Raw genomic sequence first — 18448 nt, forward strand, 5'->3', positions numbered from 1 at the left:
GAGGCACTGGAAAGCTGGCACGATCGGAAACAAAATGGCCCAAACGAACATGACATTGAGATGAAGTCGGCATAGTGGAGCTGTTGCCTGAAGAGTGGCGTAAAGTTTGTGTACAGTGGCTGGTCCTCAGTGCATCACGTGCAGTTTAACTACAAGGTCCTATTTTCCACGAAATGCATCATCTTTACACAACATCGACAGCGCAACGGCCGCGGACTCGGTCCGATTTTACACCTGATTATTCTGTGTCTGTGCGTAGGATTCAGAAATTTGGGAGGGTTCTGAGCTCGGGTACGGAATTGCTGTCGTTGGTGCCTGTTTTATCTGAAGAATTTTCCGCGTCAAATCATCATGGCCGATGACAACAAGGATGTGCTGCGCTTTGCGGCCGAATACGCTGAGAAGAATGTCGACCTGTACGATCTCCTCGGCGTAGACGCTCTCACAGCCAAAGACGACATCCGCCGTGCTTGGCGTAAGCGCTCCCTCAAGTACCACCCTGACAAGGCCGGCGATGACTTTGACCCGGAGAAGTGGGAGCTGTTTGAGCGTGCTCGCGACATTCTCTCCGACGACAATGCGCGCGCCACGTACGATGCGTCCATGAAGGCCAAGCTGCTGCGGCGACAGGAGCGCGAGGCCATGGACAAGGAGCGCAAGCGCTTCGCCGACGACCTCGAGGCGGCCGAGAACGCCGCGCGCCAGCAGCAGCAGGCCAAGCAGCAAAAGGACACAGAGATGATGCAAAAGGAGCGCGAGAGGCTGGCGGAGCTGCAGCGCATGCGGGACGAGGAGACCGCCCGCCAGGCCGCGGCGGCGCAGGAGATGGACGACATGGCGGAGGCGCGCCGCCGCCTCAAGGAGAGGAAGGAGGAAAAGGCCAGGCGCAAAGAGGCCAAGGAGCGGCTAAAGGCCAGCTCCGTGTACAAAAAGCAGGAAAAGGGCCCCGCGAACGGCGCCATCGATGTACCAGGCGACTACATTATGGAGATTGACGGCGACCCAAAGATGTACTGGGAACTTGTGTGTGACAAGCTGCGAGCACAGCAGGCACTGACCGACATGAATCAAACGGATGATACGCCGGATGTGCAGAACGTCGTTGTGCAAGATGCACGGCAAGCCATGACTACAGCCAAGCAGCGCATATACGACGCAGAACTCGCATATCAGCGCGAAACCGGGGCTGCTTGAGACAGACTCTAGACTTTCTTTCTCTTTGATTTTCGAAACAAACGGCTATCTACTCGACGGTGAGATTCAAAACACGGACAGCATTCAATCCCATGACAGCAGCCGCATCGCTAGACCCTTCCCCAACGGCTTTGTTCACAGCCTGTGCATTCAGACGGGAGCTGTCCCAAGGGCCCTGCACATCCTCTTCAATTGGCGGGAAAAATGGATGATCCGTGCCAAACATGAGTCTGTCTACTCCGCTCGATGCAATCGCGGCTTGAAGTCCAACCTCGGAGTAAATGACGGCGTCAAGGTATATTTGCTCTTTAAGCACTGTCCAGATTGTGCGGCGAGACTTGGGAACCTTGCCCGTCTTGACCAGGTGTCCGTCGTGTACAATACAGCTTTCGATGCGGCCAGCGAGAAAAGGCAGCGTGCCGCCGCTGTGTGCAAGGAGCATCCGGAGGTCTGGTACCTGGTCAAATACGCCAGCCATGTACATGCGGGCAACCGCAATCGTGGTTTCCATGGGAAAACCGAGCGCCAGAGGCAGGACATGCCCGTACTCTTCGCCGCGCGGCCCATATACCTCGTTGGGCAGACCATAGTGCGGGTGCAGGAAGACGAGCAAATTGGCACCGGCGACGGCCTCGAAGATGGGCAAGAGATTGGGATCATCCAGGCCCTTGCCGAGACCAGAGGTGCCTAGGATAATGCCGCGGCAGTACTTGAGGCTCTTGACATGCTCGATGGAAGACTTGATAGCGTCCACCGGGGCGCTCAGCGGCAGAGCAGCAAAGAAGAAGAGACGCCCGACATGCTGCGTGCACATGTCTGAAAATTCCTTGTTGACGGAATCTGCGATGGCTGCCGCCTCGGACGGGTCCAGAAAGTCGAACCATGGGTTGGCAAGGGAGATGACGGAGATATTGATGCCGTTGGTGTCCATGAAGTGTATCTTTTGCGCCAGCGAGGCAAAGTGCGTGCTCAGCGGCCGGCCGGGCAGCTTGGCGGTGGGATCCTTGAGGGCGACATCGAGGGATTCGAGCTCTGACGAGAGCAGAATGAGGCGCGGCTCGTCGGCTTGAGGGAACTTTCTGACCAGCGGGATGCTGTGGCGCTTCTCGAGCATGGCGATGTAGGAGGGCGGATACATGTGAGTATGGATGTCTACGACGGGGTTTGAGGCCGCCATTGTGCTTGTCGAGGGCGGCAGGGCTGCCGCGGTCGTGTATGCTGATGAATTTGGCCCGGGAAGGAAAGTTCACAGGACAGTGTTTGCAAGTAGCAGAGGCAGAGGAGGGGCAGATTTTATAGTGATGTATGGTGTACGATAGAGGTGGGTTATGGGTTATATGGACGAGGCGCGCCCCCCCACTTGGTGATCGGTATGTCAAGATATATCGTCAGTGTCAGACTACATTATGCATACACACAAACACTCGGGAAACGGTTCATCTCTTGGTCTTTGGCGCCCATCTATTTTTCCCTTCTTGGTAAACTTGGATACGAGACCATACCACTGGCCAATGCAGCTAGTATGCGGAGAAGAGACAGCTGTCTTGCAGGTACTTTTTGATGCAGTGGCACAGAGCTGCAGCCGCGAAGACCTTTCGGCCATCTCCGATGCTGTGGTGGCAAGAAGAAAACTGCAAATGCATATTTATCAATGCATCCATACGTGGTGAAGCCGTCCATCGATCGGTACATGGCCATATGGCCAAGGAGCATAGGTAGCAGGTAGGTATCCGTAATCTGCACAGAAGCTGAGTACTGATTACCCCTCATCTGGGGGAGGAGGGGTAATTCAGGTGGCTCCTAGTGGCCCCCCGAGCGGGTTACAGCGGGTTACAGTGGGCTACAGTGGACTACAGTGGAATCCGGATCGTCGTATAGTGGGCTGGCTGCCCCTTTCCGGGCTGCGGGCCTAATAATCAGGGCGTGCGATAGGATTGTGAATGAGATGGACGGTTAGACGGTGGCTGCTCGTATGGCCGCCCGACCCTCGTTATCATGTCTCTTTGGGGTTACATGGGAATAGACTAGCCGCTTCTCTACATTCCATAGCCCATCCGTTGATAGCCAGGAGGGGGGGCAAACAGATAAAAGACAAGCCGTGACGGCGTTTGATTACGTCGAATACATCACCAGACTCGGCTTGGCGCTCTCTTACCATCCTGCTCCAGGCCATCTTGTTCTTTTCCAAAACTAACGAATCCATCTCTCTTATCATCGGCCGAGTTCATCATGACCGTCGAAGCCGCAGTCCAGGACGAGGGGCTCGTCATACCGGTACGGTCCTCCAGACACACACCGAATACAAACTCACATCCCCCCTGAGCTCTCTTGTTCTCGCTCTTACTCACACTCTTTTCTTTTTTTTTTCTTTGCTCTCCAGCTCATTGACTTTTCGAAATTCCTGCATGGCTCGCCAGCCGAGCGCGTCGAGACGGCCCGCGCCATCCTGCGCGGCTTCCAGACGGCCGGCTTCGTCTACCTCCGCGCGCACCCGATCCCGGCCGCCACGCTCGGCGCCGTCTTTGCCCGCTCCGCCGGCTTCTTCGCCCAGCCGCTCGACGCCAAGGTCGCGCTGAGCCTGACCGACGCGGCCGCCAACCGCGGCTACCTGCGCCAGGGCCGCGAGAAGCTCGTCCCGCTGGGGGAAGAAGAGGGCGGCGGCCAAGGGTCCGACGAGGTGGTCGAGCTCAAGGAGAGCCTCGAGATTGGCCGCGAGCCGCACGAGCAGTTCCGCAACCACTGGCCGGTCGAGGAGGCAGGCACCGCGCTGGACGGCTTCCGCGACGAAATGGTGCGCTTCTTCGACGCGTGCAAGGACCTGCACGTCCAGGTCATGAGGGCCATCGCCATGGGCCTCGGGCTCGACGAGACGCACTTTGACGGCTTCGTCGACCAGGGCGACAACACCCTCCGGCTGCTGCACTACCCGCAGGTCAAGGCGGACGTCTTCAAGGCCAATGCCGGCCAGGTCCGCGCCGGCGAGCACTCTGTAAGTACCCCCCCCCCCCCCTCTCTCTCTCTTCCTCTCTCTTCCTCTCTCTTCCTCTCGCATCCTCTCGCATCCTCTCGCACCCCTTCCGGAACCTCTTTTCTCATCAGCATGTCCATATATATGCGAAATGCTTCAACTCGACACGAACAAGAACAAAGAGAATAACAATACACACGCAGGATTACGGCTCCATCACGCTGCTGTTCCAGGACGGCCGCGGCGGCCTGCAGGTCAAGTCGCCGTCTGGCAAGTTTGTCGACGCGACGCCCATCCTCGGCACCATTGTCGTCAACGCCGGCGACCTCCTCGCCCGCTGGAGCAACGACACCATCAAGAGCACCGTCCACCGCGTCGTCGAGCCTCCGCACGATGACGACGTCGACGTCTACCCGCCGCGCTACAGCGTCGCCTACTTTTGCAACCCAAACGCCGACAGCCTCATCGAGGCCATGCCTGGAACCTACGTCGACGAGGCGGACAAGAAGTACGGGGGCATCACGAGCGGCGACTACCTCTTTCAGCGGCTGGCCGCCACCTATTGAGGAATGGCAAGTGTTTTCTTTTTTCAGAGAGGGGCCTCTTTGAGAGTTTTGGACAGAAGCTACTATTGTTTCTTTGTTTATTGTTTTCTTCTCGCAACTTTCGTGCATCTCATCCCACTGAAACATGTACCTTTTTGCTCTCTACTACTGCGGCGTCATGTAGCCCTGCTCCCGCAGCCAGGCGGCCAGCGGCGCGCGCTCCCTCTCGCGGAAGCGGCTCGCGTTCAGGATGCCGTCCTTGACCTTGGCCAGCGTCATGGCGTACCCGTTGGTGTTCTTGTCCGCGAAGAAGCGGTCAATGTCCTCGGCCTCGGCCGCGTCGGTGCAGGCCGAGAGGCACGCGTTGAGCACGCGGTTGACGGCCTCGGGCGTCCCCATCTTGGCCACGACGGCGTCCCAGTGCGCCTTGACGTACTCCCACTGCAGCTGGCGCGCCGGCCACTGCAGCGCCAGCGCCGTGACCGGGGGCCGCATGTCCGTCGGCTTCAGCACGCGGTCCGCCGGCGTCGTGCCGTAGCAAAAGGGCAGGACGTGGCGGCGGATCACGTCGGGGTCCTGCACCAGGCACACGGCCCTGGCCAGGCGCCCACGCACCTCGCTCGATGCTGTCTCATGCCACTGGTCAATGAGAGCTGGCACCGCCTCGTTGGGTGATGCTTGGGCGCCAGCCGCCCAGAGTAGATAGCGCAGTGACGGATCTATGTAGAGCCTCATAAACATCATGTTCTTCCGCCGCGCCTCGTCTACAACTCTGCATATTGAATTAGCATCTCTTCCGCGAATGTTGCGGTTTTTTGTCTCGGAACGTACTCGGGGCTCTCGCAATGGAAGCCAGCATCCAGGATAGTCCTTCGAAGCTCGGACCGTAAATGCGACTCCCCTTCGTCCTGCTCCCATCCAAGGTCCTGCACCATTTTACCAATAACCGCTCGCGTTAAGGCTTTGATTCCGGGGAGGAGCTCCGCGTCGTTGTTGAAGCGGTATCTCAGCCGCGAAAAGTCGCGCATCATCCTGAGCCACACCTGTGGGTTCGTCTCCTCGGCGAATGCCTGCATGAAGCCCAAAAGGGAGACCGTGGAGCCGGAGCCCGAAAAAGCCAGCGCCGACGCCGAGTTCAAGATGGTCAGCTTTTCCACGGCGCTCAGCTCGTCTAGTTTCTCGCTGAGCTTTGCCAGATGGTCCTTGGGGTACTCGAGACGGTAGAAGCCCGTGCCGGAGCTGTTCAGTAAGTACAGTTGGTCTTCTGGGATGGTCACAGATGTTTGTTTTTCCGAGAGGGCCGAGATGATGGATGGCGCTTCCTTGCCAGAAAGGCTCCGGAAGCCGAGCGGAATCCACCAGACCGTTTCGTCCTCCTCCGGCTTCATGTCGTCGACGGCCAGGAAACGGGACTGCCTCAGGGTCACCCGGTCGGCTTCCTTGGTGATTGTCAGGACCGGGTGCCCAATCTTTTCAATCCACGGCTTGATGTTGGTGACAATGTCGTCGCCCGAGACCTCGCCCAGAGACTGCCAGAGATCTTCCGCCGTAGCATTTCGGTGCTTGTTTTGGCGCAGGTAGCTGGACACGCCAGACAGGAACGTTTCCACACCCATGTGGTTTGCCAGCATATTGAGAACTGCACAACTTTTTTGGTAGCTGATTTGGTCAAACACCTCGTGCACGTTGCGCGCGTCGGGAACCTCCACTTGAATGGGATGCGAGGAGCGCATGGCATCGCGTATGAGCGCGCCCTCCATGCCCTCGCTCATGAACTTCTCCCACGTATCCCAGTCGGGGTGAAAGTGATCAACAGCATAGTTCCCAGCCCAAGTTGCAAAACCCTCGTTCAGCCATAGCTCATCCCACCAGTCCATAGTGACCAGGTTGCCAAACCACTGATGGGCCACTTCATGGGAGACGATCGATGAGATTAGCTCTTTCTTGGTTGAGGCGCTTGTATTTTCGTCAAATATCATCTTTCGAATATGTCAGAATGCATGTTGACATTCAATAAGCTGCAATGACCACTTACAAGATTGGCTTTGCCTGTGATGAGACCCCAATTCTCCATGGCTCCGTAGCTGAACTCGGGAATGGCAAGCAGATCCATCTTTGCTAGTGGGTAGTCGATACCAAAGGTTTTGGAAAAAAAGTCGATTGCCTTCGCCGCCTCCTCTATCGCAAAACTTCCTTGTCCCTCCAGGCCAGCCGTCGCGTAGAATCGCACGGGGACTTTACTGCCGCCGTACTCTTGCGCTGTAAACGTTTCAATGTATTTCAAGTCGCCGACAGCCCAGGCGAGCAGATAGGTGCTCATGACGGGCGTCGTCTCGAAGCTCACTCGCTTGCGGCCGTCTGTAACATCTTCCGTCGTCGCGACTGGCGTGTTGCTAATGGCAGTCTGATCGGCTGGCAGCTCAATGTCCAGAGAAAACGTAGCTTTCATGTTGGGCTCGTCGAAACAGGGAAATGCACGGCGCGCGCCGACGGGCTGGAACTGCGTGCATACAATGTAGGGTGAGCCGTCTTTGTCTCGAGCCACGGAATCTGGTGGCTCAGAGAGTGCCTTGTACTGTGCACGGTAGAAACCCATGGACTGCGCATTGAGAGCACCTTGGTACGTTATGACTAGCTTGTATACGTTGGCGACGGGGAGCTCTTCATCGAATGAGATTGTGACACTAGTGTTTTCATCGTGGTAGCTGCATCCAGTGGAATGGAGAACTCGTGATGAGTCGCCATTTTCGTCATGAAGTTCTGAGCTTTTGATCTTGAGTTCCTCGGCATTGAGCTCAATGGTGCTTGTTTGTTTCGTGATTTCCAAATCAATGCTATAAAGGCAGGTTATAAGTTAGCGCCACTTGTATACATACTATGGATCGCCGATCAAACCTGCCTGACTGTGCCTTTGTAGGTCCAATTTTGAAAATCTAAATCTCTCAGGGAGAGCTTGTAATGAGAAGGCTTGTAATGACGCTGAAGAGTAATTCTGTCTGCCATTTTGACGGAGTGTATGGTTTTGAGAGAAATTTGCCTGAAGAGGAAGTTGCTGAAGGACAATATATATATTCTGGTTTTACCCCGCTGCAGCCTGCCAGCCGGCCCACATCTTTAATTCCAGGATCAGCGGGCACTAATAAGATGAGAAGTCGAACTGGCCTGTTTTGTTGAAGCCCGGAGTGCTAGTGGCAGAATTCTCATGTCAGTCCTCAGTGTAGGGAGTGGTTGACTCGGTCGAAAATGTCACTTGCTGCCGGTTGGTCGTGCTGGAGAAATCAAGTTGGGGCAACGTTAGCAAAGATAACCATACTAAGACACAGCAAATGCGCCAACGGACAGCACAGGGACGCATTTTTATTAGTGTAGTTATATTTTGAGTTTATGTACGTTATTCGAGACTTATATACGAGTGTATGTATATCCGAGATTCATACTCTGGTGGCCTTTCTACTATCTACCAATGTACTTGCAGTAGACGTTGCTGCCGTCGATACCGCAGTCAGTCTCGAGCCGGCCGCTTCCTTCCTTGGCCAAGTTGATGACGGTACCACCAGCAGGGGTAATAGTGCCAGACGAGGTAGTGGCCGAGTTGTTGGTGAAGACGATCTCGCTGAACCCGGCCAGGTTGCCGGCAAAGTCCTCGACGATCCACTCGGCGTCCGTCTCGCAGAGCGTCGAGGGGGTCTTGGTAAAGGTGTGCGAGACCTTTTTGCCCGTCGTCAGGTTCTGGAGGATGGCGACGCCGGTCTTGGTGGACGAGGCGTCGACCTCCATGTAAATCTTGTCGCCGACGCGGAGCGGGAAGTTGTCGAACATGACGACCTCGTCCGGGATCCACTCCCACCAGGCGTCGAAGCTGCCGTCGCCGTAAAAGTCGATGCCCGTCTGCAGGAGCGCGCCCTGGCAGACGTCGCCGTCGATGCCGACCCAGGCGGCGCCGGACTGGCTGGCGGTGCCGCGCGGCGTCGGGACCGTGATGGTGCCGACGACCCTGGTGACGCCTTGGGCGTTCTGGACGGCGCCGGCCCAGTTGGACGAGGTCTGCGCCCGGACGCCGTCGGCTTTGGTAAAGGCCGGACCGATGCGCTGGTTGGTGCGGTTGCGGCGAGCCGAGTGCTCATGCGGGCTGCGCTGGCGAAGCTGCTGGGGAGCGGCAGCGGCCACGCCGGCGAGGGCGGCGAGGGCAACGGTAAACTTCATGATGGCGATGTGCACCTGGAAAAGAAACAAGATCTCCTGCTGGGGATTGTCAGAATGGAATATAGTAATGGTTTCTTTTTTTTAAAAAAAAAAAATTCTTCGACAAGCATGGCGGCATTCATTGCGATTTATAGTCCGAGTCCAGATAGCATTCCGGACAGAGTTTGGCCATTCCCACTCGGGTAGATGATAGGCCCAACCACTGGACGGAAACGTTGTTCAGTGCGGCTTACTTGCTAATAGGTAGCTCGTCGATGCTAAGCCATCGAGAACTGCCTAGTCGGGAAGGTGGCATCTAACAAGGGCACCTGAGCTTGTCGATCATGCGTGCCGGATCCGAAGACGAAATGGCCCGTGGAAGCTGGTTGCGCTAGGTGACGGAGGACGATGGATGGGATACAGTAAGCTTTAGCCGTTTATCGCAAGTAGTTGGTCGAGCTGAGAGCTCTGATTCCGCTGTTGCCGGCTCCTGTCCACATGCCTAACAGGGGAGAGGTTGAACGGCAATCTTATCATCGCCGAGGTCAGAGCTGCTCGGACATGCAGAGAGACAGTCAGCTTCGGACTTTGGTCAGCTCGCGAGTGCATTGTAGAGATAGCGACACATTACATGGAATTCAAAGACTACTACGAGTGCTAGCCATGAAATAGGGTTGTTTCCACTGTGCCGACTCAAAGGGCAATGGTTTCACGCAGAGATCTTTAGCGTCATCTTTCGGCAACTCTCTCTCAAAGTCTAAAGGAGCAGACACCTGAGACTTTTGTGCTGTTCAGAGCTAGGGACAAAGTATGCTGCCGGTAGTCGCGTTCCCGAGATAGGCAACCAGCTAACAGAGAAGTGGATGCCAACTGGTGACGTCGACTTGTGTCAAACAAGGTACAGAGCGCCCGCATCTGGAGGGAATGGCGTGCGCATCTTGTCAGCCGCCCTTGGCAGATAACGGCTGTCCGTCGCCATGTCTCACACTAGGCAAGTCTGTCGCGACCATGCGCAGCGACGAGCTACGGTCCACTGGAATGTTCAAGTGAAAAGTGGCATGTTGATCTTGCTTCCTCTTCATATCTTGAGAATTTCCGTCTTTCCTGTAGCAGTGTTGACTGGTCCAGAGTCGTGTCTGCCAAGTCGATCCCACATGTCATAATACTAGCGTGGCTTACAAGGTCTTTTGCCTCTTGACAAAATATGAGCGAAGGGAGTTGTGTGTAAAAAACATTCTCTCAGCAAAAATCAAGAATCAGGGGAAGGAGAATAATGATAAGAAAAGTTAAGACGAGAGAGAAAAATGCCCGAGCAGCACACAAGCCTGTATGTAGTATGAAGCTTGAGTCTATGCTGCTAACCAACCAACTAACCAACCAACATGCAGGTGCTGCGCGCAGCCGAGGCCAACAAAAAAAAAGACCCCCAATTCGTTACCTCTCCTGTCCCACCAAGATCAACGCACCCTTTTTCCATCATCTTCTTCTTCCCCCACGACAACATTAACGACATCATCGCCCGTCGCATCCCAGTTACTTCCCGACAGTACCTGCCTCGCTATCAATCGAACACACAATGGCTTCCTCGTCACCCCTCCGAACGGGCTACCTTGTCCTCTACAATGCGCTGTCCGCCGCCGCCTGGGCCGTCGTCCTGTACCGCACCATCTCGAGCTGCATCAACGTCGGCTACCCGTTGACGTACTTTGAGGTGGGCGAGTGGACGCGCTGGACGCAGACGGCCGCCTGCCTCGAGGTTCTGCACTCTCTGTTTGGTACGTCTTTCTTGTCCCCTCGCCAATGGTCCTGCTGCGCGGTCAATTCTCCCCTTGCCAGCAGTCGCCAATGCGACAACCTCGTCGATGCTAACTGTTGCGTTCCCCCCTCCCTTCCAGGCATTGTCCGCGCTCCCATCGCCACGACTGTCATGCAGGTCATGTCGCGTCTGCTCCTCGTCTGGGGAATCACCTACCCCTTCCCCTTCGTCACGCAGGCACCCTTTTACGCCTCCATGCTCGTCGCCTGGTCCGTCACCGAGGTCATCCGCTACTCGTACTTTGCGACCAGCCTCGCCGGCATCCAGCCCTCGTTCCTCACCTTTCTGCGCTACAACACCTTCTTCGTCCTCTACCCGCTCGGCATCTTCTCCGAGTGCTCCCTCATCTTCATCACCTCCAAGTTTGTGCAGGGCCTGGAGCAGTACATCCTCTACGCCATCCTCGCCATCTATGTTCCTGGTACGCGCGCCTTTTCTGGATCCCGTCTCGCATTGCCAGCAGCGCAAAGCACCATGCTAACTGACGCAATTCTCTCGACAGGTTCCTACACCCTGTACACGTACATGATGAAGCAGCGATCCAAGGTCTTTGGCGGTGCCAAGAGTGCCAAAAAGACCCAATAAAACGACTACGATGCCCAAAGGATGTCGGTGCCCGATTGACCCGATCCACGCTGTACAAGTAAGGCAAGACGCGATAAAAAAATCCAATAGTAATACCGTCCCAAAAGTCTATAATCACCAAATCATCAAAACACGCACATTCTAGCATGCCGTATGCCGGTCCTACTCCGGAGCTGCTGCTGCTGCCTCCTCAGGCTTGGGTATCTCTTCTTCCGTGCTGCTCTCGTACCAGTCATTGTGTAGCCATTTTGTGATGTGCGCCGCCGCATCTATCAGCAGCGCGTCGTATCCCGGATTCTCGTCCTCCTCAAACATGGCTGCGTCCCTCTACAGTCAGCTTAACCCTTTCCCGTGGCACAACAATGACAACGTCCTCAATCAACGACAGAAACGACGGCGGGAAGAAAAAAACATACCTGTGTGCGCGCCAATCTCGTCCGTCGCCTTGTCGTTGACCGCCGGCTTCCACTCGCCCGCCTGCATCGCGCGGCCCGGCAGGTTGCAGAACGTGCGGTCCCTGCCCATGACGGTGCCCACGACGCTCGTCTGCTTGGGCGCCGCGGCCCGGCCCAGCCGCGTGTACAGGTTGGCGAAGCCGAGGTCCATCTCGCCGCTCAGCCGCACCACGCACCGCACGCGCTTGCGCAGCTCCTCGGCGCGCGCCAGGCACCCGACGAACTCGAGGTGCGACGTCACCGACGAGAGGCCCTGCCCGATCTGCTCCCGATTGAGCCATGCCGCGGCGCCTCCCGCGGCCACGGCCCCCGCGGCGCCGGCCACCATGGCCACCTTGCCCCACGCCGGCCAACCGCCGCCCTTTTGCTGCTGCTGCTGTTGTGGTGGTGGTGGCGCGCTGACGGCCCGGGACGACGACTTGGCGGCCTGGTTGGCGCCCCAGAGGCTCGCGCCCAGGCCGCTCAGCTGCGTGAGGGTCGCCGACGCCGCCTGGTAGTGGCCCTCGGCGCCGTGCGCCACGACGCCCGGCGAGATGCCGAGGAACGGCGTGTCAAAGGCCAGCACGCCCTGCACGTACGGGAACAGCAGGCCGCCAAAGTTGATCTCGGATTTTTCGATGCCGTCCTCGGAGTAGATGGGCTGCTCGGACGCGATCCCCAGCAGCGACTCCACGGCCATGATGCCGCCCATCGAGTGCCCGACCAGGACCGTCCGAACCGACGGCTCAATCGTGGGCGAGGTCGTGCCCGCCGCGACTTCCAAGTCAATCACCTTTTCTTCTAGCCTGTGCAAGGGCAGACGCAAGTATTCTCGCACATTAGCAAAAAAGTCGCGAATCCCTCCCCTCCTCCTTCGTGGCCATGGCGCGTGCCGTCGCCGTTTTGGTTCGCAAAAACTCACCACGTGCGGAAGCGCATCACGCATTCGCCCAAGTCGCCGCGCGTCTCGTACTTGGGATACACCAGCACCTTGACATTGATCTTTGGAAGCTCCTTGGCGACCATGTCCCTCAGGTGCTCCGTAAACCTGTAGTTCTCTCCAAAGGTGAGGTTGCCACCCTAACCAGTGTCTCGAATCAGCATGCAAAATATCTATCGGTGGCAATTCCCACAGCCACCCCAAGCTTTTCGTGGAATCACATACTCGGAAGCCGTGGATAAAGCACAGCACAAGCGTCTTTCTCGCCATTATGCTGCGTGGCTTCGCTCCCGGGCGACGCTTGATCAACGATTTGGTGTGCTACGAAAGCTGAGATGGCGAGACTCCCTAGGCTGCCATAACTAACGGCGGCTTTAGCGGTTCCGGAGCCACACGTGCGAAGCTTCCACCGTCGTCATCGGTTCCACCCCTGGAGTCATACGCACAGTATAGCATCTCAACCACCACATAGCCGTCTACAATCATCAAAGTATAAATATCAAGGTTAATTCAAAGGCGTCTATTACAGTACATTTGTCTCCTAATCTAAACAAAATCCGCAAAGGCAGCCTCGGAAACCCTGTTGGCAGGGATCTGCCATCTCAAAGGTCCCTGCATTGTGCTTCCCGTTCGCATTCTCCCATTCCAGAATCTGACCTCTCTCGCGTCTGCTGCCTCGCATCATGCAACTCATGTTATGCCTGTATCACGCGGAACAAAGAGCAAAAACCACATCTTGAATTCCCCAAAACGCCAGTAACACACATATGAACAAATCCAGTCGAACGACATTCCTGTCGCCGAGGCCAAAATTCAGATCAACCTTGCCAGTATTGCGCCGCCGAGGGATACAAAAAGGCCCTCCATTTTTCCTTGGCTCGCATCCAGTAATACACCACGCGTTTTTTTTGTTTTCATCTTCTTGCTCAACCACCATTACTCCTCATCGCTCTGGGCTGCAGATCGTCCACCGTTGGCCTCCCGCGAGCCACTCGTGATAATCTTGATGCGAGTGCCACTGGGCTGTGGCGTGCTCTCGGCAGCTGAGGGCGCAACGGAGCTAGCCTTGCCGCCTTCTTCTAGCTCCTGTAGTCCAGGGGAGGCGTTCAACTGCTCCTGATACTTTGTCGTAAAGAAGTCGTTCATTGTCTTGGCATCTTGGTACAAAATACTGCCGTCCTCATTGTACGTTTGACAATTGCGGATCATGAGATCAAAGTCCTTCTTCAAGTCACTAAGAGCGTTGTACTCTTCCTTCTTGATGCGCGTCTGAATCTGGTTCATACAGATGGGGTTGGTGATGATCAGGTAGTAGTCGGCATAGTCACGCTTGGGCGGCAACTTGATGAAGGGTCCAATGATGAGACGTTTGCCAGCGTCAGACTCGTCATCCTCGGCGGGCGGTTCAATATCGTCAACCTCGAGAGTCATCAAGGCATCATACAGAGATCGTAAGCTCTTTTGAAGAAGCTCCCGCTGTTGAGGATTCAGACGGGACTCGGTCGCGCCACCCTTGCTAGGCCGCCCTTGAGGGCCACGGCGCTTCTTGGTAGGCGGTTCATCGTCCCCCTCTTCAGCCTTGCGCTTTTCATTCTTGCTACCAGGTTTGCGGCCACGCTTCTTGGGGGTCTCAATCTCCTCTGTGCTGGCGCGACTGGCAGCAGGCGAGTCGTCCATGCTGTTGGCGATCGCCGACTTCTTTAATCGGTTTGTTTCGCGCTTGTCTTTGCGAGCCTGTTTGCGTTGCGCCGCTGCCTCCGGCGAATCCTCGTCATCATCCACTGCCATGAGCCACTGTTCCTCGGTGAGACCATCGTCGTACTTAACCTTGGTACGCTCACGAGCACCGCGGCCAAGAACGAGATCCTCTGTCTCATCAGGAACAGGGTTGCCTTCGCTCAGATAGATGTCCGGCAGTTCATCTTCGCCCATCAGTCTGGGTTTGCCCTTGGCGCCACCGTATGGAGAAGTCTTTGCTCGTTCCTCGTCAAGGGCCTGGAACTTGAGAATTTCGTCGTCACTACGTGCCAGAATCATATTCAACTCGTCATCTTCCATTTCTTCTTGCTCGCCCGACTCTGCCATATCAGCTGTCTCCAACAGGGTTCGGAGCATGGCATCTCGGTCAGTTTCTGAAGACTTGTTGTCGAAACGACCAGCCTGGATGACCTTGCCGTCCATATCTAGCTTGAAGCGAGCACGTTCTAGAATCTTCTCTTCGACAGAGTTAGAACTGATCAAACGCAGAATTCTGACTTCGTTCTTCTGCCCAATACGATGAGCACGATCTTGGGCCTGCAAATCTTGATGAGGATTCCAATCAGAGTCGTAGATAATAACAGTATCGGCTGTCTGCAGATTCAGACCGAGACCACCGGCGCGGGTGGAAAGCAAGAACATGAAGTACTTGGAATCGGGTGCATTGAATTCGCGAAGCAGATCCGAACGCTCGTCAGACTTGGTAGTACCGTCGAGACGGAGATACTCCATACGACGGAAGCGGAGATAGTCCTCCATGATATCCATAATGGCCGTCATCTGGAAGAACATGAGTACACGATGGCCAGTGGCCTGGTACTTGGGCAGGATGCGGTCCAGAAGCTCAAACTTGCCTGCTGTTCGCCACAGCAGGTCGTTGCTGATGCTCATGGGGTTCATGACGTTCTCAACTTCACCAAAAACGAAAGGATGGTTGCAAAGTTTACGGAGCTGCATAATCATGTTGCTGAGACCACGGGCACCAGTCTTGCCACCCTTGCCGTCACTAACGGCAATCTTGTTGTGGGTAACCATTTGCTTGTACAGCTTGGATTGGAGCGCCGAGAACTTGCACTTGATGACCTTCTCGGTCTTGTCGGGAAGATCTTTTTCGACATCCTTCTTCAGACGACGCAGGAGGAAGGGTCGCAGAACCTTGTGCAGGCGACGAATGACCAAAATTTGCTCTTCTTCCGTGAGCTCAATCTTGTCTTGTCCACCAGTGTTGGCGAATGGAGTATTGAACCATTCATCGAATGTCGTGGCGGATTTGAAAATGTTTGGCAGAACGAAATTGAGCATGGCCCATAGTTCAGCGAGGTTGTTCTGTAGCGGGGTACCAGTGAGGATGAGACGGAAGCGAGTGTTGTAGTACTGCTGAATGGTTGCGCTCAGCTTGGAGTTGCTGTTCTTCATACGATGTCCTTCGTCAATAATCATGTGGAACCACTTGATCTTGCTCAGGATGGGTCTGTCCTTGATGATGTATTCGTATGTAGTCAGGAGCACCTGGAAGCGACCCTGACGGATCTTTTCTTGCTGTTGCTTACGAGCATTGGGAGGACCCTTGTAGACGATACGGCTGATGCTGGGCGCCCACTTTTCGAACTCCAGGTTCCAGTTGGTGAGAGTACTCAAAGGTACAATGACGAGATACGGCCCGCTCTGCAATTTGCGCTCAATGAGGTATGTGATAAGACTAATGGTCTGAATAGTCTTTCCGAGACCCATTTCGTCTGCAAGAATACCATTCAGGTTGTTGTTGTACAGCGAAATCATCCATTGGAGACCCTTGATCTGGTACTCCTTGAGCTTGCCACCAACCAGTATGTTAGCCTGTTCAGTAACTTCTTCACGAACTCTATGGGCGACGGCATAGTAGTCAATCTTCTTGCCGCCAGTTTCTTCATCCTCTTCATCAGGCTCGGATTCGGATTCCTCGGCGGCGAAATTTTCGGGGTCGTCGCCGTAACGCTCGGCGGCCTGCCTTTGCTGAGCCTTGACGGATGAGGCGAGTTGATGCAGGAAACCATCTGTTTGGCGGAGCAAATGAGTGATACGCGTATCCTTAGCCTGGTCGAGCAGTTTGAGGTAGGCCTCTTCATCGTTGGCCTTGAGGGCCTGCAGACGCTGCTTCGCGGTGCGCTCGACGCGCTTCTGTTCTTCTTTCTCAATATTGAAGTGCTGAGAGAACATGAGACGGCTGAGCTTGTGATATTTGGCACGTTGGGCGTTGGCGGTTTCATGAATTTCAGCGCGGTGGTTATGAATGGCACGTAAGAAGTCAGAGTGCTTCTTCTTCTCGCGGTTCTCGCGGGCATCACGCTGCTGCTTCTCGAGCTTCTCGGTAATGCGGGCCTCACGAACATTCTGCTTCTTCATGCGGCGATAGTTGGAGCGGTTGGTTGTCATTGCCAAATTGTCGTAGTGCAGCATCTGGCGGCCAACCTTTTCACGTAGTGCCCGCTGTTTGGAATACAGCGCGAGTTTCTTCATCTCGATAATGGCCCGTCTCTTGAGATCATCATGAACCTCTAGGTTGTCATCGGTAGCATCAACGTGAGCGATGTTGGCGGGCATGTTCTTCAACTCTGCGTAACGCTGGCTCATGCGGTTGAACACAACAACTTCATTCTCATATCGGAGGTGTTCTGCATCGATACCAGTAGGGAATATGCCGGGAATAAACCAGCGGTTCTTGCGCTGCGTGTGGTCGAAGTAGTTGATGGATGGTCGAACCATGTTCGTGCCGTATGGTGACTTGATTGATTTATAGATGTGCTGCTTGGGCAGTTGGTTGGCCTCATCTTGGACAGCCGAGTCACCACCATTAGGGGCATCCTTAATGTCAGCAGCAGGCCCTTTAGTAGGCGTAGATACTGGAGAATCCACCATGGTGGCCTGACGGCGCAGACGCTGATTAAAGATGGCCTGTTGAAGTTGCATAGAGACGCCAGCGTTTTTGCCGAGCAGCTTGAACGCGTGGATTTGCTGGCGAAGTAGGGCAAGTTGTTGCTGGCTGAAAATATTCGAGGCACCAGCAGCCGGCGACACGCCAGCGGTGGGCGTAGCCACAGAGTTCTGGGCTGGCGCGACAGCAGCGCCTTGGGTGTTGATCATGGGCTGTCCCGGCTGCGGCGTCCCTTGTTGGGAGCGCTGAGCCTGTGTGCCATTGGGAGCACCGTTAGGTACGCCCTGCATTTGTTGCTGTTGATGCTGCTGTTGCTGCTGTTGCATCATCTGCTGCTGGTTACGTCGCATATTGTGTTGGTGTTGAAAGCTCGAGAGAAACTGGTGTGCCTTGATATATTCGGGGTCGGACGAGGGAACACCTTGTTCCTTCATCTGCTTCAATTTCTGCGTGCACGGTCAGTGGTGAGTCAATTGGATATGTAGCGACGTTATGCGCGGCGAGTGCAGCGCGGAACGCGTTGGAAAGCATACCCGAAAGACTTCTTCGGCCTGCTGCTTTGTTGCGCCAGCAGGCATAGGCCCCCCTGAGTGTTGCTGGACACCAGGAGGTGCTTGCACAGACGCCATGGCTGCGGGGATAGCAAAGACGCGCGTTTGTTATGACGTGTAACGGATGCTAATAGACTGCGCTTCTATATCTGTTGCATATCGAGTTGGGCGGAGGCGCTGTGGCTTATGTCGCAAAGGGAAGAGTCGCGAGCCGAGATGCGTTGGCGTCGCGGTAGCGAGGGTCGCGGCAGAGGGCAGGAAAAAAACGAAGGGAAGGGCAACCTCGCGTCGGCGACAATGGGAATGCGCTGAGCGTGGCGACGAGGGAATTTCTGGAGGCAAATGCCACCTTGCAGAGAGTGAGTTGATGGGATGGTGAAGAGTTGGGCGCAGCAGGGGTGCTAGAGCTCCGGCTTTTTGATGCTGGGCTACCGCGCGTGGTTGTGGTGGACGAAAACGTCGACCAAAGGGGGATTTCAAGAGCAAGGGAAGGAAGAAAAGTGTGAAAATGGCGATGCGGCGCGTCGGGGACGGTACCACGAGTGCGGGCGGCGTGTAAATCGC

The 18448-nt window shown here is 55.6% G+C and overlaps 7 protein-coding genes across 7 annotated transcripts; 3 read left to right on the forward strand and 4 right to left on the reverse strand.

Annotated features, from left to right (window-relative positions):
* Window positions 1-351: 351 nt before the first annotated feature.
* V2A60_005006 (J domain-containing protein) lies at window positions 352-1194 on the forward strand (the record flags this gene model as incomplete). Its single annotated transcript, XM_083256320.1, has 1 exon — window positions 352-1194. The coding sequence occupies one exon, from the start codon at window positions 352-354 to the stop codon at window positions 1192-1194; it is 843 nt and encodes a 280-aa protein (XP_083112446.1).
* A 49-nt stretch (window positions 1195-1243) lies between these two features.
* V2A60_005007 (amidohydrolase family protein) lies at window positions 1244-2371 on the reverse strand (the record flags this gene model as incomplete). The annotated part of the gene is made up of 1 exon (XM_083256321.1): window positions 1244-2371. The coding sequence occupies one exon, from the start codon at window positions 2369-2371 to the stop codon at window positions 1244-1246; it is 1128 nt and encodes a 375-aa protein (XP_083112447.1).
* Window positions 2372-3423: 1052 nt separating this feature from the next.
* V2A60_005008 (isopenicillin N synthase family dioxygenase) lies at window positions 3424-4728 on the forward strand (the record flags this gene model as incomplete). The annotated part of the gene is made up of 3 exons (XM_083256322.1): window positions 3424-3468; window positions 3575-4183; window positions 4366-4728. The coding sequence occupies 3 exons, from the start codon at window positions 3424-3426 to the stop codon at window positions 4726-4728; spliced, it is 1017 nt and encodes a 338-aa protein (XP_083112448.1).
* A 144-nt stretch (window positions 4729-4872) lies between these two features.
* V2A60_005009 (uncharacterized protein) lies at window positions 4873-8910 on the reverse strand (the record flags this gene model as incomplete). Its single annotated transcript, XM_083256323.1, has 4 exons — window positions 4873-5479; window positions 5539-6686; window positions 6743-7541; window positions 8177-8910. 4 exons carry the CDS (start codon window positions 8908-8910, stop codon window positions 4873-4875), a joined length of 3288 nt encoding a protein of 1095 aa, XP_083112449.1.
* A 1555-nt stretch (window positions 8911-10465) lies between these two features.
* Window positions 10466-11290, forward strand: V2A60_005010 (protein tyrosine phosphatase-like domain-containing protein; the record flags this gene model as incomplete). Its single annotated transcript, XM_083256324.1, has 3 exons — window positions 10466-10664; window positions 10785-11126; window positions 11208-11290. The coding sequence occupies 3 exons, from the start codon at window positions 10466-10468 to the stop codon at window positions 11288-11290; spliced, it is 624 nt and encodes a 207-aa protein (XP_083112450.1).
* Window positions 11291-11452: 162 nt separating this feature from the next.
* On the reverse strand, window positions 11453-12934 carry V2A60_005011 (uncharacterized protein; the record flags this gene model as incomplete). Its single annotated transcript, XM_083256325.1, has 4 exons — window positions 11453-11607; window positions 11707-12530; window positions 12647-12804; window positions 12890-12934. The coding sequence occupies 4 exons, from the start codon at window positions 12932-12934 to the stop codon at window positions 11453-11455; spliced, it is 1182 nt and encodes a 393-aa protein (XP_083112451.1).
* A 666-nt stretch (window positions 12935-13600) lies between these two features.
* On the reverse strand, window positions 13601-17962 carry V2A60_005012 (SNF2 family N-terminal domain-containing protein; the record flags this gene model as incomplete). Its single annotated transcript, XM_083256326.1, has 2 exons — window positions 13601-17779; window positions 17867-17962. 2 exons carry the CDS (start codon window positions 17960-17962, stop codon window positions 13601-13603), a joined length of 4275 nt encoding a protein of 1424 aa, XP_083112452.1.
* Window positions 17963-18448: the final 486 nt, after the last annotated feature.

Source organism: Cordyceps javanica, chromosome 3 (genome assembly GCF_051103115.1).
Source record: "Cordyceps javanica chromosome 3, complete sequence".
NCBI classification, from domain to species: domain Eukaryota; kingdom Fungi; phylum Ascomycota; class Sordariomycetes; order Hypocreales; family Cordycipitaceae; genus Cordyceps; species Cordyceps javanica.